The sequence below is a fragment of the Thamnophis sirtalis genome, unplaced genomic scaffold (assembly GCF_051295495.1).
Source record: "Thamnophis sirtalis isolate CommonGarterSnake01/CBP01778 unplaced genomic scaffold, rThaSir2_p1.2 scaffold_4, whole genome shotgun sequence".
NCBI classification, from domain to species: Eukaryota; Metazoa; Chordata; class Lepidosauria; order Squamata; family Natricidae; genus Thamnophis; species Thamnophis sirtalis.
In genome coordinates this window covers 137,149,540-137,169,073 of record NW_028261384.1, presented here as the reverse complement: position 1 = coordinate 137,169,073, position 19,534 = coordinate 137,149,540, and the positions used below count along the sequence as shown (strand labels likewise).

Below are 19,534 nucleotides of genomic sequence, written 5' to 3'. Positions count from 1 at the left end.
TAGTGTGGAAGTGAAATAATAGCTTCCCAAACCCAGGAGGTTCCATTGGGTAGAGATGAGTGGTTTGGGGCAATTAATCTAAATGACTCTCATTGATGCTTTATGACACAACTGCAGCTGCTCCACAGAAAAATACCCAGAAATAATTCACAATTCAGTGTGATAGAGATGATAAAACCTTTTATTTCTGAAGTTGAGGGGAAAGAGTGGGCAGGGTCTTGTCCCTTTCGATTCTGGTCAGGATTTTTGCTCACTAAAATGAGCATGTCCATCATGCTTTGTTGATGCAAATCTTTTGGATAAGAGGAGTGATATAATGACACATGTGAGCTGCACATATTCCTACATTTTGTAGTTGGTAGAACAGTGTCCTCATATGAATGCTGGAATTGTGGATAGCTACAACTAAGACTGTTGTTGTTAGTTGTGAAGTCATCTCCGACCCATCGTGACCCCATGGACAACGTTCCTCAAGGCCTTTCTGTCCTCTACCATCCTCTGGAGTCCATTTAAGCTCACGCTGACTGCTTCGGTGACTCCATCCAGCCACCTCCTTCTCTGTCGTCCCCTTCTTCTTCTTTTGCCCTCCATCTTTCCCAGCATTAGGCTCCTCTCCAGTTAGTCTAAGACTAAGACAACTAAGACTACCCAAGAGAAAATGTTGTGTGTAGTAATCATGGGATGGCTATTGATTGACATGAAGTGCCAGACACAGGCCACACCTTACCGAAGAAGTGATCCTTCTCCTATCCTTCATGAATGGTATCAGCCAGGAAACTTCCTCATTGGTGGAATCACAGCTCAGGTTATATATGTACTGGAGGAACATTCCTTTGATGTGCATCCTTCACAGAAGTCATTTATGCCTCCTTTGTGAGTAATACTTATTTTTCCTTTTCCTTCCTTCACGCACAAAAGTGACGTCTCAAGTTGTTGCAAATTAAGCAGAGAATATTACGAGATTTCACACCAATTTTTAACCTGTTTTATTTCTAAGTAGCTGATAGTCTGGCGTTGCCAAGGTATTTATTCATGCTAATTCTGTATTAGATAGGAAAAGGAATGAATTGCATCTATAGTGTCAAGTCAAAGTAATGCTGGAACACACACATACAGAGATGTAGACACACAGACACACACACTCATGAATTTGAATCCAAAACTTGAATCCACACTATCACTGTCAAAAGTACTGTGATTTGACATTGTAGATATAATTCATTCCTTTTCATTTCAGTGGCCCTGGTGGTCCAGAGTTATGCTGGAACACGCACACACAAACACACCCACAGAACCAGATAGATAGATAGATAGATAGATAGATAGATAGATAGATAGATAGATAGATAGATAGATAGATAGATAGATAGATAGATCAGGGTTTCTGAAGCATAGACAATGTTTCAGCCAGACCATCACAGAGTCTTTTTGGAATGTAATGGTTGTATATATTTTTGTGGATAGATTGACTAAATAATAAAATCTTATACAATAGTAGAATAATTAGTTCTTTTCATGAATATGGTCCAGAACGTTAGATCTGTTGTGTGTGGTTTTGGGACATGATAATGACTAGCTAGCTGTTGAATCAGATGTTGCATAAAATTACTGGAAACCTTATATGCGCTTCAGATAATGTTGCAAGTACTACAGAGAATAGAATAGAATTCTTTATTGGCCAATGTTAAGTAAGCTCCCCGTTGGGAGAGCGAGTGCGTTCAGAGAAGCGTTGTGAGAGTTGTGTTGGAGAACACACAAACCAGCATACAGAGTCACTGCAGTTCAAATAGGCTTTTACTTTCATGGAAATAGGGGTATCAGAGTCCATCAAACAGTCCAAGTCATACACGGATAAGACAGTCAGTCATCAAGGTCTTTCAGTTAAGGGATAATCCAAATAACATAGTCCATACTCATACAAACAGCCTGGTACTCAAAGTTTGCTAGCAGTTGCAAAACTTACAATAGTTCACGGGACTTTCTAACAGCCAGCTTCCAAAACACTCAAATCAGATCAGCCCAGCATCTAACAAACAGAGAGCTAACAGTTATTCTGGCTCCCTCTTATGGCCGATTGAGGAAACAGCAACCAATCACATTTTACAGTATGATTTAAAGAAACAGGTATAGCATTGTTATGATTTATATATTGCCAACCCAATCGTTAGATTATATCCCTAACAGCCAAGTTTGATTGGACGCATAAGGAATTTGTCCTTGGTGCATATGCTCTCAGTGTACATAAGGAGAATAAAATACATTCCTCAAGAATAAAAAGATACAACACTTTGTGATAGTCACGGTTACTAATAAGCTATCAAATCGTACTAGGAAACAAATAAAAACAATATAAATTAAAAGATACAAGCAACATGGTTATAGTCATAAGTGGGGAGAAATAGATACTAGGAAGGAAGAGAAGAAGAATAGTAATACATTCTTAGTAAATTATTAATAGTGTTGTGGGACTTAGTTGTTAAGCAGAGTGATGGCATTCGGGGAAAAACTGTTCTTGTGTCTAGTTGTCTTGGTGTGGAGTGCCCTATAGAGCTGTTTTGAGGGAAGGAGTTGAAACAATTTATGTCCAGGATGTGAGGGGTCTGTAGATATTTTCATAGCTTTTTGATGACATTTTTGATGTTAGGTGTCCATTTTAAGTCTTGAGATAGGATAGAATCTCGAAACTTGAAGGTCTCAACTGTTGATACTCTGGTGTCTAGTATTGTAAGAGGTGGTAGTATAGGAGGGGTTCTCCCAAAATCTACCACCATTTCTATGATTTTGAGCATACTTAGTTCAAGACTGTTTGGGTTGCGCCACAAAACTAGTTGTTCAACCTCCCATCTGTAGGCAGATCGTTGTCTCGAATGAGACCAATCACTGTTGTATCGTCTGCAAACGTCAATATTTTAACAGAGGGATGTTTTAAGATGCAGTCATTGGTGTATAGAGAGAAGAGAAGTGTAGAGAGCACACAGCTTTGGCTCCGGTGCTAATTGTATAGGTATCCAGGGTTCTTTGTTGTTTTTATATCTGATGCAGTGGTGGGTTTCAAAAATTTTTGGAACCTACTCTATGGGTGTGTCCTCCTTTGTGGGGGTGGCTTGTCGGCCATGTGACCTGGTGGGAGTGGATTGCCGGCCATGTGTTTTCTTTCTTTCTTTCTTTCTTTCTTTCTTTCTTTCTTTCTTTCTTTCTTTCTTTCTTTCTTTCTTTCTTTCTTTCTTTCTCTCTCTCTCTCTCTCTCTCTCTCTCTCTCTCTCTCTCCTTTCTTTTGTTTCTCTGTCCCTTTTTTCTTTCATCTCTCTCTCACACTCTTTTTCTTTCTTTTTTCTTTCTTTCTTTCTTTCTTTCTTTCTTTCTCTCTCTCTCTCTCTCTCTCTCTCTCTCTCTCTCTCTCTCTCTGTGTCAGTCTGTGTGTGTGTGTGTGTGTGTGTGTGTGTGTGTGTGTGGCAGTGGTGGGTTTCAAAAATTTTTGGAACCTCTTCTGTAGGTGTGGCCTGCTTTCCGGGTACACTAGTGGAACCTCTTCTAACCGGTTTGGTAGATTTGACGAATCAGTTCTACCGAATAGGTGCGAACTGGTAGGAACCCACCTCTGATCTGATGCCTATTACAATTGGAAAGTTGTGCTTATTTTGTCGCTTCACTCAATAGATCCTTCTTGCCTCAATGCTCTCTATTTCATTGCATTTCACCCTATTTCATTTGTGTTGCCAGAGCCATTTTAAAGTTGTACCAGCATTCCCTGAGCTTGGCATTTGGGGTGAAAGAAATTAACTCAAGCCCAAGATTACTTGGGTCTAACATTACTTTGGGATTTTTCATCTGTGACAACTATTTTGATGCCCGGCTGACTTACCGTTCCACTTTGGAGCTGCTCTTCCGATCCGATCAGTTGGTTGTCAACTACAGATGTCATATGAAGGAGAACCTGGTTGTGGCCATCATTGGAGGATTTGGTGCTGATATCTCATTCTTCATGTCAGATCTCATAAGTCTTTATAAAATCCCCCAGGTAAGATACAGTATGTATTGACATGTATGAAAACGCATCCATAGGGCAAAATTTATATATTTAATTTATTTAATTTGTCAAACATGTACTAGATAACAGGTATAAGTATAAACATGATCATGAACAAAGGAAATGAGTACAAATGAATGGGGAATGGATAGGCACAATGGTGCGCTTATGCACACCTCCCTTTATGGACCTCTTAGGAATGGGGTGAGGTTCACAGTAGACAGTTTAAGGTTGAAGTTGTGGGTATTTGAGGATGTAACAACGGAGTCAGGTAGAGCATTCCAGGCATTTTTCTACACTGATGCTGAATCATATTTTCTCCAATCGAGTTTGGAGCGGTTTACCTTGAGTTTGTATCGATTGTTTGCCCGTGTATTATTGAGGTTGAAGCTGAAGAAGCCATTGACAGGTAGGATGTTGTAGCAGACAATTTTGTGTACTACACTTAGGTCAGATCGTAGGCGGCGCAGTTCTAGGTGGTCCAAGCCCAACATTTCAAACCTGGTGGCATAATGTACTCTGTTGTGAGCAGAGGAGCGGAGGACTCTTCTCATGAAAGGGAATGGGAAACGTTTATCAAGTAGAGGTTAGATTATGTTGTAATGATGTATCAAAAAAGCCAGATGAAATCTGAGAACTGGAGTTAACTCGTATCTACTCCAATACATTGCAGAAGCTGAGAATGTCAGGTGGTGGTCTGGGTATAAAATAATTCTGATCCAGGGAAGCTAATGGGGGACTGTGTCCATCAGCTTCTCTCAATGAAAACTTTGATGTTGTTTAGAGTCCTGTGTAGATTATTTTCAGTGTTTGAAGAAAGGGCAGCATATGAAACTAACAAAGAAAGAAAGAAATAACATAGTGTCCCATTTATTTATGAACCACAGTCGTGCGGTGGTTAGAGTGCAGTACTGCAGACTACTTCTGCTGACTGCCGACTGCCGGCTGCCTGCAATTTGGCAGTTCAAATCTCACCAGGCTCAAGGTTGACTCATCCTTCCGAGGTCAGTAAAATGAGGGCCCAGATTGTTGGAGCAATATGCTGACTTATGTACTGTGAAGCAGTACATAAGTCTAAGTGCTATTGCTATTTAGAAGTTAATGCCTAGCAATAATAACAGTTAAAGGTTTAGTTAATTTAGATTTGAGAATGGAAACCCACACAAGAAAGGGTTTGGAGAAACTGTACATATCTGCATGATCTTTAACAAAACACAGGTAGTCCTTGACTTACGACCACAATTGAGCACAAAATTTTCATTGCTAAGTGAGATAGGTGAATTTTGTCCCATTTTACGACCTTTCTTCCCACATTTCTTAAGTGAATCACTTCAGTTGCAAATTTAGTAACTGTTCTGACCTAGGCTTCACAAAATCACAAAGATGACTCCTTGTCCTGACAAAAACCCCTTTTATTAAGCCAATGTGAATTCCTCTCATTCACATCCAGCAAAGTTGCGGCAAACAGTCCTTTAAGGGTGAATTTACAGCCATAGACCTTATCAGGCTTGGAGAGCTGCCAGGCTGATATCTTCCAAATATGCAACGCTGTACAAGAAAATACTTGGCAAGGAGTCTCTGAGAGTCACAAACAAATCTTCACACTAATGAAACGAACAAGTTGTCTCCTGCAAACTCCCCTCCCCTTTTGCTCCTCTTTATTCCTTCTGGGAGGGGTCATTCATCATCCGCCTGTGCCCTTACTCCCGAGTCAGCCCTTGTTCCTTAGCTGTTCCTTTCTCCGGGAAGGTCTGTGCATGTGCACATTAGAAACAGGCTCCAGCTGTTCTTCTGCCCCACTGCTGTCCAGCTCCAAAGGCAGCTGATAACTGGCATACGGCCCTGGCTGCCTCTCCGCCTCCAATGCAGAGCCCTCATCAGAGCCTTCCCCAGACTCCAGGACTGGCCCATCTTCCTCCCCAACCTCCTCACTGTCCGAATCTGCCGCCACCTCCACTGGCGGGCCACAATATTACCAAGGTTGTTAGGTGAGTCTGGCTTCCCCATGGACTTTGCTTGTCAGAAGGTCACAAAAGGTGATCACATGACCCTGGGATACTGCAACTGTCATGAATAGGAATCAGTTGCCAAGCATTTGAATTTTGATCACATGACCAGTGCTGGGTTGCACACGGTACGCCACATGATGGGCGTACCAGCACCTGACAGGAGCACCAGGTACCATTACGATACAGTGCTCTGGAGGGCCACCTGCCCGCCCACCCCTACCTGTATTTGATCTCTTTGGTGCATCCGCACATGCTCATGGAGCATACGGCGCCTGCACGATGCAGCTGGAGCATCGCAGAGGCATTGCGGAAAGTCACAGGCGGTAAGGATGCATGTGCGCATGCTGTGTGCATTCATGTGGTGGACGCCGGTTCCTGTTGCACTGTACTGGTCTCAATGGGATCTGGAACCCACCAGTGCACATGACCCTAGGGATGCTGCAAAATTTGTAAGTTTGGAAAGTGGCCCTAAGTTACTTTTTTCAGTGCCGTTGTAACTTTGAACAGTTCTTAAATGAACTGTCAGGCCTACACCCATATTTCCTTGTGGATCTCAGGCCTGCCACCCTTTCTATTATTCTACTATGCATTTTCTATTATGGGAAAATGGGAGGGGGGAATTGTATAGAATTAGATGATATGTAGCCAAAACAAAATAAATTCTAGAAAGCCAAGGTCATCCTTTGTTTTTGCACCTCTTCACCTGACCAGAACTGTGTTGTGGTGCCGCAGGAGCCGTTGGAGCTGCCACCAGACTCTGACAGTGAGGGGCCCTATGAGTCAGCTCTGGAGGATGTGGAGGACCCTGGACAGGGTTCCAACTCTGAGCAGGGCACAGAGAGGCTGCTTGGCCATCAGGAGGCGCCTGAGCCTTGGAGCAGTGGGGAGGAGACAAGGGAGCATGATCCTGACATCATGCATTGGAGCAATGGGGGAGAGACAAGGGAGTTGGTCCTGGATGCAATGGCAACGGAGGGCTAATAGGCATAAAAAACAGTTACGCAGTTACAGGAGATAATTGAACTCAACTGTAATTAGGCTCCTCTCAAGACTATAAAAGAAATGACTTTTCACACTCTCGTCGCAGGAATCAACGTATTCACTAGAGCTGGAGAAGCTATCATGGCTAGCTAGGCAGGCTGGATTGCTGCTAAGGTTAGTCTGTGCTGGATTGCTGCCAAGGTCTAGTCTGTATGTTAATAAATCCTTGAAGTATCTTTGTCTCGGTGTGGTTTGGTGTAGGAAGAGGGGGGGAGGTCAGAACAAACTGGATGGGTAGAAGCTGCCAGGATGGCAGTGGGAGATTGGACCATGTGATGGACTTATGGGTGTGGGGGTCAAGATCTTGAACTTTCAACTGGGTGGGGAAAATCGGGAAGTTTTCAGATTCGGGTCTTCCCAGATGTGCCAACGTGTCTCTCTTAATAAATTGTAACTTTGAGCAATACTTTGCCTTGGACTCTGATTTATTTTTGGATGCTATTTGGAACCCTTACATGAATTGTTTTACAAACTGTTGTAAGTCAAAGTCAGCCTGCATCCTTTTCTCAACTGAGGCATGACATTCCAACTCAAACCAATCAAATGCACCTGTTATTCCAGCTTGCCTATGGCTCCTTTGCTCCCAATGAGAAACATGGGACAAAGATGGCTGCTCCCTTTTACCACATGGCTCCCAACGAAAGTCTTCAGGTTGTGGGGATCATCCATTTGCTGAAACATTTTGGATGGACGTGGGTTGGCCTCTTAATTCTGGATGACAACAGCGGGGACAATTTCCTTGAAGCTCTGGATCCGCTTCTTTCTGAGAACAGGATCTGCGCTGCTTTTGTGGAGAGGTTTCCCAAACAAGCCCTTTTCTTTATGTTTCAAGGTGATATTGTCTATAGGATACAGTTTTATTTGAACCACCTCATTGTGAACACCTTTGTCTTCTACGGAGAATGTCTCACAGCAATCCTTCTGTTTACCTTCATGAAATACATCGACGTCAGCCGTGGGAAGATGTGGATTCTGACAGCTCAGATGGATCTCGTGTTAACAAGTCTTCACCGCCCCTCAGATCTGCAAGTCTTTGATGGAGCCATTTCCTTTGCTATTCATTCCAAGGAACTGCCGAGGTTCGAGGATTTCCTCAGGACCACCAAACCATTCCAGACGCAACAAGATAGTTTGTTGAAAGAATTCTGGGAACAAGGGTTTGATTGCTTCTTTTCAGGGAGTAATAAACCAGTGGGAAATGATGAGGCATGTACTGGGAAGGAAGAGCTAAATCACCTTCCCTGGAACTTATTTGAAATGACTGGCCACAGCTACAGCATCTACAATGCAGTCCATGCTGTAGCACATGCTTTTCATGGCATGATTAAGTCTAAACACAGAAGAGCAGCGAGGAGCTCAAGGGTCAAACTTCAAGATCAAGGCATCTGGAAGGTAACAATCTGTGAATCGAACACCTTCATTGCACAGGAGCAGATTAGTACTGTGAGATTGGGTAATGGAAAGGCACACACAGGCTAATGGCAACAGCAACTCTTTATTAACTCAATAGCAACTATGTACAATCCAGCGAAGGTCGAGTCTGACAGCAGCCCTTTTATAGGGTGCTGTCAGACCCTTCAACCAATGAGATTAAACGTCTGTTCCTGCCAGGAAGGGGGACCTTGGTGGAAATCATTATAACTGTAGCAAGTATCTAACAAGTACCTTCTAAAGCAGGGTTGTCAAACTCCCGACCAAGGGCTGGATGCATCATGTGCTGGTCCCGCCCCCACTCAGTTTAGCAAAGGGGGAAAGAGTCTTGATATGTCAGGCGGTGCTGCTGTGATGCCGCTGTTGTGGCCTGCCAGTGGCCAGCAGAGCTGGCAGCAGATTCGGATAGTGAGGAGGAACAAGGGCCAGTCCTGGAGTCTGGGGAAGGCTCTGATGAGGGCTCTGTGTCAGAGGCAGAGAGGGGGCCAGAGCCGTATGCCAGTTATCAGCTGCCTTCAGAGTCAGACATCAGTGAGGCAGACGAATAGCTGGAGCCTGTTCCCAGTATGCGCATGCACAGAGTTGCCAGAGGGAGGGAACTGCTAAAAAATAGGGGTCGACTTGGGAGTAAGGCCGCAGGTGGACGGTGAACGGCCCCTCCCAGAGGAAATAAAAGAGGAGCGAAAGGGGAGGGGAGTTTGCAGGAGACAATTAGTTCACTTCATTGGTTCGTGACTCTCTGAGACTCCTTGCCAAGTTTTGCAGATAGCAGCCTGTCAGCCTCTCCAAGCCAGATAAGATCTGTGACTGTAAATCCTCCCTTGCAGCCATCTTTTATTTTGGATCTGAGGCCTGCCACACTTTCTATTATTTTACTATGCATTTTCTATTGTGGGAAAATGGGAGAGGGGATTGTATGGAGTTACATTATATGTAGCCATAACAACATACTTTCTAGGAAGCCAAGGTCATCCTTTGTCTTTGAACCTCTGCACCTGACCAAAATGGGATGGGTGGAACTGCCAGCATGGCAGTGGAAGATTGGGTCATGTGATAGACTTGTGGGTGTGGGGCCAAGATCTTGAACTTTCAACTGGGTGGGGAAAACAAGGAAGCTTTCAGATTTAGATTTTTCCAGATGTGCCAACATGGCTCTCTTAATAAATAGGAACTTTGAGCAATACATTGCCTTGGACTCTGATTTAATTTTGGATGCTATTTGGAACCCTGACAGTGGGTTCCCCTTGAATAAAATATATTATTTTGCCATATGTCCACAACTTCCACTTCACAGTCATTTCCTTTTTAAAGGAGGCCTCCTGGGGTGTTAAGTAATCGATTTTCATTTTTATAGACATACATTTCAGAAAATCTTGATTTTTATCTCATTTATTCCCTTTTGTTTTTTATTTAGCTTCACCAGTTCCTTCAAGACCTTTCATTCAATAATTCCCTTGGAGAAACGGTGTCCATCAACCATCATGGAGAAGTGGTTTCTGGATTCGATATTATAAATGTGGTCATGTTTCCAAACAATTCATACCGTAAAGTGAAAATTGGAAAGATGGATCCCACAGCCTACAAAGGAAACAAATTTGTAATTCAGGAACATTTAATGGTGTGGCCCAAATATTTTAAGAGGGTATGGTTTAGAGCTATTTTATTATTTTGGATTTGGGGATCAGAGATGACTTTGATTGTGCAGCCTGCTTTCTGACCCTTTAATCAGGTCATAGTTAGCAACCTGTATTCAAAGTATAAGTAGTCCTCAACTTACAACAGTTCACTCTAGAAAGAGTGCAGAGAAGAGCAACAAAGATGATTAGTTGCTGTTTTACTGTCAATTCCCCAAGCATCCCCTCCTCATCCCACCATCCCACATGGCACTGTGACTGTATGACAGCCAGTGGTGGGTTTCAAAAATTGTTTGAACCTACTCTGTGGGTGTGGCCTCCTTTGTGGGAGTGGCTTGCTGCCCATGTGACCGGATGGGAGTGGCTTGCCACCCATGTGACCGGATATGAAGATGTCGACAACACTTGTCAGAACCACTTAAATTACCTCACACACAGCACTGGCATGCATAAAAATATGATGTAAACTTGTTTTTTAAAAGGCATCTTTGGTTTGCGTTAAAACAACTTCAACACACGCAATGTTCTGATTGCGCCACAAATGCAGTAGTCATCCTTACCTTTCACAGAGGCACTGAGTTTTATAAATATGAGCATGACAGGGTAGAATAATCATATCCAAGGACCAATGGTGGGTTTCAAAAATTTTTGGAACCTCTTCTGTAGGTGTGGCCTGCTTTCCAGATCCACTGGTGGAACCTCTTCTAACCGGTTCGGTAGATTTGACAAACCGGTTCTACCAAATAGGTGCGAACTGGTAGGAGCCCACCTCTGATGACAGCAAAGCACAGCAAGTATAAGGTGGCAGCTGATATTCTGCCCTTCTACCCTAACTAGAAAGAGTAGAAGGAAAATTTAATCCCTGGAGCTGGTGCTCAGAGGCACATTTAAGGTGGTGATTTCTCATTTGTGATATGCTTTTACTAAGCTGAGTATTAAGTCTTACTTCATGCATGGTTTTAAAACAAAATCTCCTTTATTATAGTTACCGTATTTTTCGGAACATAAGACACACTTTCCACCCCCCCCAAAAAAAAATAGGTGGAAATTTCTGTGCATCTTATACTCCACATATTGTGGCAGGGGAGGGGGGGGTTACTGCACCAATCAGCTGTTCTAGAAGGGGTCACAGTGGCGGCAGCGAATGGGTCGTGCCAAATGAGCGGCAAAGTGGGTGTCAAATGAGCTGCACTGAACAGGTGGTGGTGAGTTGGGTTGTGCCGAATGGGCGGCGGCAAATGGGCAACACCAAATGGGCCACCACGAATAGTCTGGAGCATCTTATAGTCCAAAAAATATGGTAATCCAGAGAGGGCAAGGGCGGAAATGGCTTGGGTACTCAACATCTCCAGGTGGCGCAGTGGTTAGGTTGCAGTACTGCAGGGCACTTCAGCTGACTGCTATCTACAGTTCAGCGGTTCAAATCTCACCAGCTCAAGGTTGACTCAGCCTTCCATCCTTCCGAGGTGGGTGAAATGAGGACCCAGACTGTGGGGGCGATATGCTGACTCTGTAAACCGCTTGGAGAGGGCTGAAAGCCCTATGAAGCGGTATATAAGTTGAACTGCTATTGCTATTGCTATTTAGGAATTATCTTGGAGATTTCCATGTGGAAATCTCATGATCCTTGACCTCTGCTCAGTGGTGGGATTCAACCAGTTCGCACCTATTTGGGAGAACCGCTTGGTAACTTTCTAAGCAGTTCGGAGAACCGGTTGTTGGAAGAAATCTCCTTTTGTTTCTTCCCCACTTTACAGGGTTAATCCTGTAAGGAAGGCAGGAAAGAAACATTCTGGTGTTGTTTCTAGCCTAATCTTTACTGTCCTGCTTACAGAAACTGCCTCTCCGGTTCACCCTTATTCCATTGTAACAGCTAAGGCGAAACACCCATCGACCTGAGTGACCTTGAGTTGGCCACACCCACCCAGTCACAAGACCACCAAGCCATGCCTATCCAGCTGGTCATCAGGGCAGAGGACCGGTTGTTAAATTATTTTGAATCCCACCACTGCATCTGCTCCTCTATTTGTGCAGGTGGATTAGAGGATAACTGTCCAGTATTACTCAAGTTTTCAGTCCTGAATTCCATCCTGGTTTATCCACAGGTCTTGCCCCGTTCAGTGTGTAATGATCCATGTCCTGCTGGCTACCAGAAGAAAAAGAAAGAAGGAGAAAAATTTTGCTGTTACGATTGCGATCCATGTTCTGATGGGAAGATGTCAAACATGTCTGGTAAATTATCATCTATTTTACTCCACTTTATTATATACACTGCACTGTGATAATATTATATTTTCATTGCAAAATTGACCAAATAGAGAATTACTACTACTTCTTCTTCTTTGACATATGTAGTTGATTTGCTTGCTTTGTTTATTCTAATGCCGCTTCAATTGACATTAGATTCCAACTGGGAAATTGGAAGATTATTCATGAAATTGTGTAATACCAGAGTGAAAAACTTTCACATAATTCCTAAAACGAATGAAAAGATAGAGGCCCTGGAACTGGGTCTTGCTCCTACAATCTTTTTTCCTCTAAAGGATCCCAGCACTCTTTCAGCTTAGGGGTGGCAGGTGGCCCATGGCTGTGGGAAAGCTAAGCATCAATGATAAAAGCTGCGGACAGCCGCAGGAGGCTCATCTTCATGTCTCACACCTTGCCTGAATCCTGCGTAGTGCATCAGAATTCCCTGCCTTCTGCTCCATGCCTTCTCTCTGTGCAGCCCCATGGGATCTCTTCTGATGATTCCCCCACCCCCAAACTTAGCCATTTTCAGAAGTGAGTACCTCACCTCCTAGAATTCCCCAGCCAGAAAATGAATTATAATATAATATTATGATATCATATCATATGATACGATATAATACAATACAATATAATATTTAGATTCCATGCTTCATACTCTCTGGTTTTTTTGCAGACACAATAGCCTGTTCTGAATGTCCAGAAGACTAATGTCCAAGCAAGGACAAAGTTCAATACATCTCAAAAACCATAGCATTTCAAACTTATGAAGCACCATTAGGGGTCAGTTTAGTTGTGGCTGCTGTTTTATTTTCAATCACTTCTATATTCACACTTGGAATATTCATTAAACATAAAAAACACTCCCATTGTTAAAGCTATATTTCTAAAATAGTGCTTCCTGACTGCGACCATCACTTACAGACAAGATTTTTCCCTCAATAAATTATGTTTAGATCTCCTCTAATGATCTAATCCTGTCCTTTTCAAACAGCCACTTTAAGAGGTGTGGACCTTAGCTCCAAGAATTCTTCAGCCAGAAATTCTAAATGTTGAAGTGTAGACTTCTTAAAGTGGCCAAGTTAAAAAAAAATCTAATAGAGATTATATATTTCAGTTGGTGCTACTTGAGAAGAGCCGAGGTGGCACAGTGGTTAGGGTGTAGTACTGCAGGCCACCTCAGCTGACTGTTATCTGCAGTTCAGCAGTTCTAATCTCACTGGCTCAAGGTTGACTCAGCCTTCCATCCTTCCGAGGTGGGTGAAATGAGGACCCAGACTGTGGGGGCAATATGCTGACTCTATAAACCACTTAGAGGGGGCTGAAAGCCCCATGAAGCGGTATATAAGTCTAACTGCTATTGCTATTGAATCATGATGATTAAATTCCATACTTCATGGCCTCTCTCTTATTTGCAGATACAATTGCCTGTTCTGAATGTCCAGAAGATCAATATCCAAGTAAGGACAAAGTTCAATGCATCCTCAAAAACATAACGTTTCTAACTTTTGAAGAACCTTTAGGGATCAGTTTAGTTGTGGTTGCTGTTTTATTTTCGATCATTACCATGTTCACTCTTGGAATATTTATCAACTATAAAGACACGCCTATTGTCAAAGCAAACAACAAGGACCTCACCTACACTCTCCTCATCTCCCTTCTGCTTTGCTTCCTCAACTCTTTTTTTTTCATTGGAAAACCTCTCAAAGTAATTTGCTTCCTCCGACAATCAGTCTTTGGCATTATCTTCTCTGTGGCCATTTCCTCTGTGTTGGCCAAAACCATCATGGTCATTGCTGCATTCATGGCCATCAAACCAGGGTCTGGCATGAGAAAATGGTTGGGGAAAAGACTGTCCTTCTTAATTGTTTTTTCTGGGTCCTTCATTCAAGCAGGCATTTGTCTGGCATGGATGATCACTTCTCCTTCCTTTCCAGAACTTAACATGCGATCAATGACTGAAGAGATCATAGCAGAATGTAATGAAGGGTCTGTTGTGATGTTTTATCTTGTCTTGGGTTACATGGGGTTTCTGTCTCTGGTCAGCTTCATGGTGGCTTTCCTGGCTCGGAACCTGCCAGACACATTCAATGAAGCCAAGTTCATCACTTTCAGCATGCTGGTGTTTTGTAGTGTTTGGTTGTCTTTTGTTCCCACCTATTTGAGTACCAAAGGAAAGTATATGGTGGCTGTGGAGATCTTCTCCATCTTAACTTCCAGTGCTGGGTTATTGGGGTGTATATTTTTCCCCAAATGCTTCATTATTCTGTTGAGGCCTGAGCTGAACAGCAAAGAGCAACTTGTAAAGAAAAAGCATTTCTGACTATTACATTTTGGGTATGTGTATTTCTGATGTGCAATTGGATTTGCAATATTCTTCTAAGGACATAACTTGCTTAGTAGCTCTGCCAACATTACCATAACTGCATATTCTTGGAAGACACCAATGTGTGTGATAAATTCTTATGAACAGAAGTGGAAAATAAAATTTAAAAAAAAACAACTTTTCATTGTACAATGAGTGACTTCACTCTTAATAAAGTAGATATTTCTTAATTCTGATTACTATTTCATGAAGAGAATGGCTCATCGTCCTAAGATATCTGTTGTTTTGTAAGTATAAATTATGATCTTAATATTTGGGTAATATAGTTTGGATCTTATCAACATGAAGCAGGCATGAGAAGAAAAGAAAGGGAAAGAAAACAAAAGGAAGATTACAAAAAAGACTCTTCCGATCTTCTTAATAGCAATTATAAATACATTTCTGTTGTGACCCCACTTGTTCCACACCAAAGCACACACGGAGCCAGAGATAAATTACAGCATTTAATTAACAGACAAACAGGTCCTTGGCAGCAACCCAGCACAGACAAACTTGGGTAGCAATAAACACAGATAAGGCTTGGCAGCAATCCAGCGTGCCAAGCTCATACAAAGTTCTCCGACATTCAATTCTGTGCTGACTTCTGCAAAGAGGGCATGTGCACAAAAAGCCTTTTTATAGTCTGGAGAGGAGCCTAATGACCATCAGCTCAGTGCAATTACCTCCTGTAAGGGTCCTCAACGTCCTCCAGAGCCAACTCATAGGGCCCCTCACTGTTGGAGTCTGGTGGCAGCTCCAATGGCTCCTGCTGGACCACAACACATTTCTATTGTAAATGTACAGTATTCATCTCTGTCTTTATGGTTACCACATACAAACAGTTTTGTTCATGCACTCAGTGAACCAGTTGTTAACCAGTAGGAACCCACCCCTGGTTATAGTGGTGTTGAATAATGGGATGTATGGACGCATACCAGGGTATGTTGCTACTGGTGTTGCTGTTGATTTGCTTTGCATGCGCTTCACGCATGCACAGTTGACTAAAAACTGTTCTCCATATGCGTAGAACATGAAAACCTTAGTAGAAAATGTGCCAGCAATGGCATCGCCAACCGGGGAACTGGTTCCCGGGTATGGCCAGCATGGATCGCTGCCGGTTTGGCCAACTGAGGCCAAAATACCTCTACCAGTTTGCCCGAATCTGTGCAAAGTGGTAGCAACCCACCTCTGACCCATACTCAAAGTTATGGCCATTGAAGTGCTCCTGTCAGAGCACTGCAACGGCCATAACTTGGAGTATGGGTCAGAGATGGGTTGCTACCGGTTCGCACAGATTCAGCATTTGAGAGTTTGGCAGCCTGCCATGACCACTTAACAACCGCAGGGCTATATCAACAAGGCCATCGATCTATTTCTTTCTCAGTATAAACCCCTTTGACCCTTACTTTTAGCTCATCTAGATGTACGGGAAAGCACCATGAAAGCCCCCTCAAGCCCTTGGTGGAAAAAATGGAAATAAAACACAACACACAAATATCCACTCATTACCATACAATACAATACCATAGCAGAGTTGGAAGAGACCTTGGGGGTCTTCTAGGCCAACCCCCTTCCTAGGCAGGAAACCCTACACCGTTCCAGAAAAATGGCTATCCAACATCTTCTTAAAGACTTCCAGTATTGGGGCATTCACAACTTCTGTTCCACTGATTAATTGTTCTAACTGTCAGGAAATTTCTCCTCAATTCTAAGTTGCTTCTCTCCTTGATTAGTTTCCACCCATTGCTTCTTGTTTTGCCCTCAAGTGCCTTGGAGAATAGTTTGACTCCTTCTTCTTTGTGGCAACCCCCGAGATATTGGGAGTTTGCTATCATGTCTCCCTTAGTCCTTCTTTTCATTAAACTAGACATGCCCTGTTTCTGCAACCGTTCATTGTATGTTTTAGCCTCTATTGCCTAATCCTCTTTGTTGCTCTTCTCTGCACTCTTTCTAAAGTCTCTACATCTTTTCTACATCGTGGCGACCAAAACTGAATGCAGTATTCCAAGTGTGGCCTTACCAACGCCTTATAAAGTGGTATTAACACTTCACGCGATCTTGATTTTATCCTTCTGTTTATGTAGCATTTACATAAGCTCTATTTCTATATTCTCTAATATATTCCATATTGTGTAATATATCATATAATCACTTAAAATATATTAATATTTACAGATTTATACAGTGTTATCAATTTTTGTCGTAAATAATACTTAGTTCCTATACAGCCCTAATGGGAGCATATACCATCACCAGCTGCTCTTCCACGTTCAGTCGTGCACATGTGCGATGACCAGCTGCTCTGTTCCTGGCAGCTTGCCCTTCAAAATTTTGAGTGGTCCATCATTTACGATTTTTAAGAAGAAACTGGACAGCCATTTGTCTGAAATGGTATAGGAGAGCGATAGTTAAACTTTTTGGCACCAAGTCCTTTATCATAAAATATACCAAGATTTAATACATAAAGCAAATGCTATTCTTGTTGCAGTTAATATATGTAGTGTTAAAGACTGAGATTTTTTACGCACTTTATCACTTAATATGCCCAACAGAAATAGTTCTGGTTTCCATTCAATCTTTTGTTCTATCATCTGTTCTAGCTGTTTCTTTATTTTAAGCCAATATTCTCTGGCTTTGGCACAGGTCCACCACATATGGTAGAAGGTTCCTTGTTTATATCCACATCTCCTGCAATTGTTGTTTGCATGTGTACTATATCCACTGCATTTTGCTGGTCCACTAATTTAGTCACTTTGTCAAAGAATGAAATAAGATTTGTTTTAGCATGATCTGTTTTTGACAAACTCATGTTGGCCACTGGTTATAACTTTTCTTACATGTAGTTTTTTTTTTTTTAAAAAAAATAGTTGTTGTTTGTAGCTATTTGCAGTCGTAGTTGGTTTTTTTTTTCTAAAGTAGTTTTTCTAATACAGTAGCATTTGGATCTATTCTTTCTTTAAAAAAATAGATTTATGCCCGGTCTTATTTTTTTAAAGAATCATTTCAATATTGTAGCCTTTGGGTCCCTTCTTTTAAAATTTGGTCTTTTGCTCCCTCTTGTGGTTAGAGGTGAAATAATACTTAAAAGTTGGGAGTTTTTTCCTCCCTCTTGTGGCTACTGTTGGAGGAGAATTTAAGTATAATATACTGAAGGCAATCAGAGTGCAGTTTGTAAGCCACAGAGGAAAGAGAGAAAAAAGCCACCCAGATAATAATTAATGTAAAAAAAGTATAGAAAAATAGTAAATTTTCCTCCTCCTCCTCCTCCTCCTCCTCCTCCTCCTCCTCCTCCTCCTCCTCCTCCTCCCATTACTTTATGGGTGTTTAAAAGGATAATATAGCCCCAGGGATGGTTGGTGAACTTAGGAGAGTCCAGAGCCTACTTTGCTTTATAACCTTGTTTTATTCATCTCTTTCTTCCCCTCATTCTTATTTAGCTTCACTGGTTCCTTCAAGGCCTTTCATTCAACAATTTGCTTGGAGAAACTGTGTCCATCGATCATCAGGGAGAAGTGCTTTCTGGATTCAATATTACAAATGTGGTCCTGTTTCCAAACAGCTCCTACAGCAAAGTGAACATCGGGAAAATGGATCCCAAAGCACTTGCAGGAAACGAATTTGTCATTCATGAAGATTTAATTGTTTGGCACAAAGATTTTTAAGCAGGTATGGATTCTGAGGTGTTTTATTATTTTGGAAGATTTGGAGATCAGGGCTTGTACAGATTCATTTCAGATTATTTCACCAGTTAAAATTAAAGCATGGCTCATTCTCCTGCTCTGGCAGAATTATAATTGGTAAATGATTTACAAAGGGAAGGGTCCAGAGGTGGTATTCAGCTGGTTCGGACTGGTTCAGGTAGGTCCAACAATCATCTGGCCAAGCCCGCCCACCCAGGGGTAGGTTCCAGCAGGCACTGCTGCCATTTGCTCATGTGTGCCCTTGCGCAGTGCAATTAAAATTGTTCTGTGAATATGAAGAACCCAAAAACAAGATGGTGGCATCTATGGCATCGCCTGGAGAACTGGTTCGGGGTGTGTGGCAGGCCTGGATTGCTGCCGGTTCCAGAATCCCAGGCTACGAAACCACTACCAGTTCGGCCAAACCAGTCCGAACTGATGGGAACTCAACACTGCACCTCCTCCTGCTCTACCCTATCCTTCATTTCCTGCTTTCTAGCTCATCTCAATCGCGCAGCACAACTGATTTCCCTCCCAGCTGTTTTACTTAACAATAGCAATAGCAATAGCAATAGCAATAGCAATAGTAATAGCAGTTAGACTTATATACTGCTTCATAGGGCTTTCAGCCCTCTCTAAGCGGTTTTACAGAGTCAGCATATTGCCCCCAGCAATCCGGGTCCTCATTTTACCCACCTTGGAAGGATGGAAGGCTGAGTCAACCTTGAGCCAGTGAGATTTGAACAGCCGAACTGCAGAACTGCAGTCAGCTGAAGTAGCCTGCAGTGCTGCATTGAACCACTGCGCCACCTCCTCCATTGCCGACTTGGAAGGTAAGCAGCTGAGCTTCTAAATGCTCCATTTTCAGGGCAGCGCATGTGCCCGAAGCCCGCTCTCACTGAACCGATTGTTAAACCAGCAGCATTCTACCACTGGAAGGATCAATGGAGGAAGACATGGGGAATTTTGCAAAGTTTCTGACTTGGTGGTGCAAACAATACTATAAAACCTGAGTGATTGGCTCCTAATGTCATGGTTGTGGAGAAAACACCCAAAAGTTCATCAATTAGGAAAAAGCATGAAGAAAAAATATATCAAAC

At 42.5% G+C, this 19,534-nt stretch overlaps 1 protein-coding gene across 1 annotated transcript; it reads left to right on the top strand.

Annotated features, from left to right (window-relative positions):
* Positions 1-676: 676 nt before the first annotated feature.
* On the top strand, positions 677-18,416 carry LOC148046859 (vomeronasal type-2 receptor 26-like). The gene is made up of 7 exons (XM_087715014.1): positions 677-873; positions 3,721-4,018; positions 7,639-8,469; positions 9,923-10,150; positions 12,248-12,374; positions 13,808-14,691; positions 18,192-18,416. Exons 1-7 carry the CDS (start codon positions 677-679, stop codon positions 18,414-18,416), a joined length of 2,790 nt encoding a protein of 929 aa, XP_087571140.1.
* The last annotated feature ends 1,118 nt before the right edge of the window (positions 18,417-19,534 follow it).